Source organism: Alligator sinensis, unplaced genomic scaffold (assembly GCF_000455745.1).
Source record: "Alligator sinensis unplaced genomic scaffold, ASM45574v1 scaffold860_1, whole genome shotgun sequence".
Taxonomy (NCBI): Eukaryota; Metazoa; Chordata; order Crocodylia; family Alligatoridae; genus Alligator; species Alligator sinensis.
In genome coordinates this window covers 2,736,610-2,744,370 of record NW_005841923.1, presented here as the reverse complement: position 1 = coordinate 2,744,370, position 7,761 = coordinate 2,736,610, and the positions used below count along the sequence as shown (strand labels likewise).

General features: G+C 37.9%; 1 protein-coding gene across 9 annotated transcripts in view; it reads right to left on the bottom strand.

Moving 5' to 3' along the window:
- LOC102387833 (aspartyl/asparaginyl beta-hydroxylase-like) overlaps positions 1-7,761 on the bottom strand; it is an 86,515-nt gene that overhangs the window by 10,446 nt on the left and 68,308 nt on the right. For 8 of the 9 annotated variants that reach the window (XM_025198497.1, XM_025198501.1, XM_025198500.1 and 5 more), the window contains 7 exons: positions 6,885-6,947; positions 5,603-5,644; positions 4,345-4,368; positions 3,183-3,221; positions 3,039-3,080; positions 2,124-2,171; positions 775-815 (listed from right to left, as the gene is read on the bottom strand). In XM_025198497.1, the coding sequence (XP_025054282.1) occupies positions 775-815; positions 2,124-2,171; positions 3,039-3,080; positions 3,183-3,221; positions 4,345-4,368; positions 5,603-5,644; positions 6,885-6,947 (299 nt within the window). Of the gene's footprint in view, positions 1-770; positions 816-2,123; positions 2,172-3,038; positions 3,081-3,182; positions 3,222-4,344; positions 4,369-5,602; positions 5,645-6,884; positions 6,948-7,761 lie in introns of all 9 variants that reach the window. The other variant, XM_025198498.1, reaches the window with a different exon arrangement.

The window sequence follows — 7,761 nt, the reverse complement described above, 5'->3', positions numbered from 1 at the left end:
GTAGGGAAATATATTTTTAAAACATGAGGAAGATAAGAGACCCTTGTTCTTGTTTGAAGATGCCAATCTTAGAAAGTATTAGTTCTGAGCACTGAACTGGCAAACACTATTTCACTGTTCATTTGGGAGAACTGTAAATATTGTGGATATCCGGTTTATGTAAAAAAATAAATACACACAGTTAATGCATCAGGGAGAAAAAGTCTCTGTCCCAGACCTACTCCTAGTAACTGAAATAAATAAAGTGTTGGATATAAAAGTTAACATGACCCATATTTTGATTACTATAGAAGTGATTCGTATCATTTCCAGCAAGAATTCAAACAAGCTATCAGGGTGCAATTGGCAAATTGAGACAAAGTATTTCCTTTTTTCTTTCACCAATTCAGCAGCAAAATAACCTATTATCCATTTTTGACATTTTGTCATGATTCATTTAAAATTTGATTCAAAACGTTTAAAAAAATGCATTTAAAAGTGCTATTTTGTAGCTGACATTGTTAATTAAGCCTATTACTTCAAACACAACTTCCAATTATAATGTTCAAATACTGGTTCTTCAGCTCAGTTGGTTATAGAGTGGTGCTAATAATACCAAGGTTGCAGGTTCAACTAGATGGTCTCTTGAGGTCCCTTCCAGCCTTACTAATGCATGAATTTCTGTTTTGTTTTTTTGTTGTGTTTTTTTAAAGATTTTTATCTAAACTTTCCAGCTAACTGTGAAGGGTTATTTTTTTTCCAATAAATTAAAACATTTAAAATTAACTTACCTACTAGATCATCACGTAGGAAATCTTCTGCTTGAACAGGAATTTCTGTAAATCAGAAGTTGGCAGACATTTAAAAATGAAAACATTTTATTTATTGTTTTTTGTAAAATTTCTGTTGCTCAAAATCAACTGAAAAGACTCCAAAAGCCTGGTTAGAATATAATTAATTGAGGGATTCTGATTCTCACATTAACAATTCACAAGATAAAAAGTATTGTTTATAAACAGACCACAAATCATTTAGAAGCAAAACAGTTTCAAAATGAGGTAGGAAAGTCCAGGAGCATAACAGGCTCTGAATAACAAAGTAACAATCCGCAATAAGGTGTGAACAGCCAAGTACACTACTTATTTATGAATTAGCTAGCAAAGTGGTGCTCCAATTTTTCACCTTGTGAGCCAGATAGGCAGTGCCAGTGGGTTTGATCCAGCAAGCGGGGCAGGTACAGCCGGGATCCAACCCCTCCCCAGAAGGAGGAGGAGGAGGAGGAGGAGGAGGAGGGGTACAGCCTGGCTCAATTGGCCATGTGGGGGCGGGGCGGAGGGGGAAGGTAGAGGGGAGCCTGGCCCTGATCTGGACATGCAGATGGGGCAGGGGGCATGTGATCCAGCTGTAGTGGGTGGGGCAGGGGTGGAACAGGGTGGCTCCAATCCAGCAACAGCAGTTGGGTAAGAATGGGGTGGACAAGTGCAGGGACAGGTGTAGAGCAGCCTGATCCCAATCTGCATGTGCATGGTGGCAGGAAAGGGGGAGCAGCCCAGCCCTGATCTGGTGGTGCAGGTGGACTGGCCCTGTCCTGATTCTGCTGTGCTGCAATGGCCTGGGCACTGCTGGATCTAGCCAGAGATTCCACCACTTCCCTGCCATCAAATCTTCTGACCCCTGGGGATCCCTGCAGGCTGGATACCAAGGTTCGGTGGGCCAGATTTGGCTTGTGGGCCAAGGGTTGAGCACCTCTGAGCTAGCACAATTAATCCAGTTTAAATGGTGCTTTTAATGTTGAAGTAAATGGGATCTGGCAAATCCATTTTCCCCATTTAAAAAACTGCCCATATTACCCATGAGCATCTCAAGCGCTTTACACTATTCTCCACTGAAACCAAAAATTGTACAGTATGCACTTACCATTCTGCCTAAGAATGGCACAAAAAGGGCCCGGATCGCTCCCGGCCTGCACAATCCCCAATCCCAGAATCATTCCAGGTCCCATGGCACAGTTACATGAGTATCTGCCAGGAGTCTAATTGTCATATTATGTAAAATATTTAAAAAATAGAAGCAATAATGTGTCATTTCACATTAATTAAAAAATAGAAGCACAGAGATTCAGAGCAAAAAGACACTATACAAACCTGTTTCATGAGGTTCAGCAACCACTTGGTCTTCTGTATGCTTTACTTCTGTTTGAAGGAAATTTAAAAGGTTATATTCAGTATATGTTTGAATTTGTTCCTCTCCCAACATTCAGTATCAGAAAATATGCAAGAGTTAAATATAGACAAACTAACTGGTCAATAAAACACTAGCCAAGTGCAACAAATTACTACATGCAAGTTTAATGTATTTCCATTACAGAATGAACCACATATTAAAGAAGCAAAAATATTTCACAGTAAAATATCAACAGTATAAATAGCTAGATTAAAACAAGAATTTTCAGAACAAATGTTATGATTCATATAGGAACAAATCCTCAGACAAAATTGTCATTCAGTTCTTTTGAAGTATTGCCTGAACCAAGAAGTGGTTATAGAGAAACATCCTACACTTGCTCCATACATGCCATCACTTAAAATTGAAGTAGTATAGCTACTTTAATGCAGAAGTGATAGGTGTATGCATTGCACCACAGCAAGGCAGCTATACTATTTCTGGTTCAGGGAATTGTCAGGCAGTACCATCACAGCATAGTATTATCTATTATTCTAGAGACACACCCAGTAAGGCTTGAAAGATGTTTTTTGTTATGAACTGATAGACATTAACTTGCCCTTTTTGGAACACTGCTTTGTATTATGTTTGATTCAAAACCTTCTTAAATTGCAATGGTTCCTGGTGACATTAAAGACAAAGATACAAATGGATTTTTTTTAACCAAGTCTTTTCAAGCAGTCTTCAGAATGAGAAACCTATATAATTTTGCATAGGTAAAGAAACAAGAATCTGTCTTTGTAGAATTAAAGTATCAAATATTTGTTGTACATGCTGCATGAAAAATTAAACAGTCCTTTGCAAAACCGATTAAAAAAAAAAGTAAACACTCATACCTAATGGCTTTTCATTTATTTCCACATCTTCAGGAATTTCACCTACAATGCAAGATTCACAAAAATATAATTAAACAGCTTTAGTGTTAACTACTCCAAACAGGTATATTTATGTGCTTTAAAGCTACAGTTTCAAAAACATACCTGGCTCTGTAGCTTCATTTACTGGCTCCGGAAGGGCCCCTGTAGTTAAGATACAAAATTTACAGCAGTGACTACAAATGACAGTACTGGCAGGGCCTAAGGTGCTCCTTATAGTGCAGTACAGTGCAGCGCAGCACAGCAAAAGAGGGGAACCCACTGACAGGGAGCTGAGGATGCAAGCCAGAGCATCTGCAGCACTGCAACCCTCACTGGTGCAGCCAGTGGGCCACGTGGCCCCCAGCCACTTAGAAGCTGGACAGCCCTGCACTAGGCAAAATATGTTTTGAAGAAGGAAAATCTAAGACTTGAATTAATTAATGGAAACTAGTTTTAACAAATACACCAAATTAAATGGATGTTTAACAGGAAGCATCTTCTGTTGACACTGGATATTTATGTTGATTTACAACTATCAGTTTTCAATTCTCTTGTTTTAGTATATGCCTCAAATTTAAAGATGTGCAACCACTACTTGCAAACAGGTCTTATGGCATGAGTGGAAACTAAGGGCTAGGGCAGATATTATATTTACCACATAACTAATGTGTTAATTGCATGATAAATTGTAACATGCCACATGTTCGATCAATTTATGGCACAATAAAATAGCCAATCACCTCCAAAGATGTTCCACATTCAAATTAAAGCTCAATATAAACAGTTAATGTGTGGCATGTTTGGCATTGAGCTACACCACAGCTTTAGGTCCAGGTGTGCAGGAAGCTCAACAGCTGATGCTTTCTGCACAGGGGCCTAAAACTCAGAGATTTAAAGATAATTAATTGAGTCAAATCCTAAAATACTGATGCGAATGAAGCATAAAACGGTTAATGAACAGACAGAACAGAGGTAAGTTTGAATAACAGTACATTTCATATTCTACTCCAGAGATCTGAGATCTATAAACTATTAACAATTTTACTGTAAGCAGTAAAAATGTTAAGAATAAACATTTGCTACTTCGGTATACCTGGAAGAATTTTTTTGTTTTCAAACTTTCCCCACTAGAATTCACTTTAAACTACAACAAGCAACAGATTAAGTTATTTTAAGCAGGTATATTTTAAACAAATAGATAGTTATATTATGGAAATAAAGTAATTTGTTAAAAAACAGTCTTTAAAGCTTCCTTTTAGAGATACCCACAGCTGAATACACTTACTTTCATCTTCCACATCAGCCATTCCTGTTGGATGTATAAAAGCAGGAACAGAAGTTTATTTTTAGAGATACATGTCCATTATCAAAGTTAAAGGTCAAAAGAACTGTTCATAAAATATAAATAGTCTAAAAATATATCCTTTTATGATGAAAAAGAACATTCCATCTATAAGTATATATCTTATTAGGAACATACAACTGGAGGGCTTCTTTTGAGCCACTGAACTGTCCATTCATTTGCAGGCAACTTAAGTCAAAGCATCTCCAAAATTTCCACTTCAAATTTTAAATGCATCCATAAGCATTATAACAGAGATTGGCAACCTTTTGCTGCTGCAGGCCACTGCTTGCAACGCAGCCCCTCCTGTAGGCTGAAATCTATGCAACCCCCCGGCAGACAGCAGATGCTGAAGAGAAAAACTAAATGCAACTCATGTTCTTGTCATGAGTCCTGGGATCCTTCATAAATGTATACTCAGATGAGGGGCAAGACAACCTGGTCTGACTCCACCTCATGGAATGTGGACTGAGGAAGGGGGCAACAGATCGATTCTGGGTGAACTGTTTGGGGCTCCATTTGCCAGGTACTTAAAGCTGGTAAATAAACAGGACTACTGGAAATGGGAAAGAAAGCCGCAGCTAAGCTATGGGAGTGAAGAGGTAATCAAAATGTATTCATGGCTCACCATGACTTGAGAAAGAGTTGGCATTGGGGGCGGGGAAGGGGTGACTGTGCAAAGTGGGCACTACCATATATCTTATTCAGGCGGTCTACACTAACCTATTCTAATGTTAAGTTGCCCGATATGGCTTTTCCCTGCACGATGATTGGGGCAGGGAGGGATTTAACTTGTATTCAAGTAAATACAGTAAATATTCATTGTGAAACATACCCTCAAAGATTCTCAGATTGACATTTTAAGTTAACTGAAAAACTCTAGCAGAAGTAGGATCAAGACACTTTATTTATAATATTCCTGGCATAAATGAGTTTGTAAATAGAATGGAACCTTGTTAATTATTGCACACATTTGGACACACAAACGGCAGTTCACCCCTTTTTTAATCTATTTCGTTCCAGGCTGGCCGAAAAAGATTGAGAGAGAGAGAGAGAGAGAGAGAGAGACTTAAAGGAAGAGAAGGAGCAGACTCTTCTCCACTCCTAGCCCCACTGAAGACCTTACTTAAAAAGTATTTATTCTTTTAATGCAGTACACAGTAAAGCAATTGAGGAAAGTCAGTATGCTGAAGTGAGTTACCTGTAATGTATTCTTTTTCTGCAGTCTCTGATTCTGCATACACTAAAGGGGTAAAAAGCTTATCTTTCAATTATTTGTTAAAGAGTGACAATATGAAAAACATTTAAAGAACAGGGTTTGGTTTGGGTTTTTTTGGGGGGGGGAGGGGGAGGTTGTTTAAACTGGACGATAACATAAAATGCAGCATTAGATTTAATAACCTAGAAGACAAACTTAGCTTCCTCTTTACTTTCTTTCTCTTTCCTTTGTACCTGACTTATCATAGCTCCAACCACTTTTTTTTCTCCTCATTTATGTCTATAGGGTTTCTTACACAGTATTTTAATGTGAGGATAGGAATTGCCAGATGAAATCATATCAACAGTCCATTAAATTCAATATCCCATTCTCATCAGTGGTTAGAGCCACGGGGTCAAACAAAGAAAAAAGGAAGGTTATTTTTGGTAAGTGTGGGATACCCTGACCACAACTTTAGATTGTCTCAGTCTCTTTACAGTTACAGACTGGTTTAAATACAAAAATATGAAGCTTAAAATCTGTTCTAATATTTGTTACCATTATTAGAATTCTTAGGTAGCCTTGTTATCCAGATATAAGCCCAATTGCTTTCTGGTAGGCTATTAGAATTCTTAGGTAGCCTTGTTATCCAGATATAAGCCCAATTGCTTTCTGAATCTTGCTAATTTTATGGCATGCAAGACAGCCAGTTCCTCAATCTAATGGTATATCTTGGTTTGCTATTTTATAATGTTAAGTGAAACCAAAACAAACAGACTTTCAGTTGTATCTTTTCATCTGTAGATTGTTATTTAATTAGGCGATATTCCAGAACAACATAGAATCTAAAAAGAGCAACAAGTCAAAGTAGTCAATTTGGTAGTTTCTAAAATGTGAATGCATCTTCTGCAGGATGCTCCTTGCTTAACTGCTGACAATATACACTCAGTTTGAAGCAGAGGTCAACACACAACCAAGAGGTGAAAAGAGGCCATATTAAATTAGTGTGCTAACTGCCTCAAGGAACCCCACCTGCCAAAACCATCTTAATACATAGTTAAAAAATTAATGCTGTTTTATATATAGTAATAGCATGATTCAACTTTTGAATACTCCATAATATACCTAAGATGATAAACTGGAATTATGATCATTTGCACTGCCTTACCTAAGAATTACCTAATGTTAAATTATTTGTATTAACTACATCTCAATTAAATTACAATTTACTCAGTCTTAACTTTTTTAAACATTTGTCTAAATTGAGGCATCTTTCAACATGTACCTGTTGTATCAATATCATCTGTACCTGGATCCTGTATCTCAGTCTCTTCTTCATGTTTTGGTTCTAAAAACGATGGAAAATAATATTCAAAAGAGTTGGAGGCTTGATTTGCCAAAAGTATCATAAATGTATAATGTTACAGGTGGAAACCCACTCTAAATTCATTTAGTTCATTCCTCTGGCAGTCAGTATAATACCGTTCAAATGTCTTCTTTAGTACAGTTCTGGGTACTGACCATGTAGCAATTCTGCACAAACAAAGCTCTTATAAGAGTCAGTGGAAATTCCACAGGGATGCTTTTGCATCCAAAAAGCATTAGAATAAGAGGGTTCAGTAAGGAGCAGTAGTGAGCAGAGTTAAGCATAAAACACAGGGGCAATAGCCACTCTCACGAAAAACAGCTCAGATAAAGGAAGACCTACCATTGTCCACCTTATACATAATACAGTGTATAGGATTTCCTCAGTCAAAGGAGCTTCAAATCCACATGCCCTACCTCCCAAGAGAGTGCTGTAGGCACCAGGCTAGAGACTAGGATGAAGGAACAAGCAGCTTTCTCTGGCCTCTACTGAAGCTCTATCACTACGCAGAAACAAATGCAAGATTCACGGGACCAGAAAAAGAGAATAAGAATGAACATGAGATAAGGACATATATATGAAAAGAGGAGAGAAGGTTTGGGTCTGCTTATGCATTTTGTATTAAAAAGTGATTGGATAAAAGACATAAATAGTGTTAGGAGCAAGGACTTGAACTCAGCCTCCCCTTCCCCACAGTGATAGCCTGAATCACTGGCTACTGAGTTAGGTTCCCTTGCTTGCTGGCTGGCTCAAATCTTGCATTTTGCTACATAACAGCCTAGGGAGACAGGGAAGG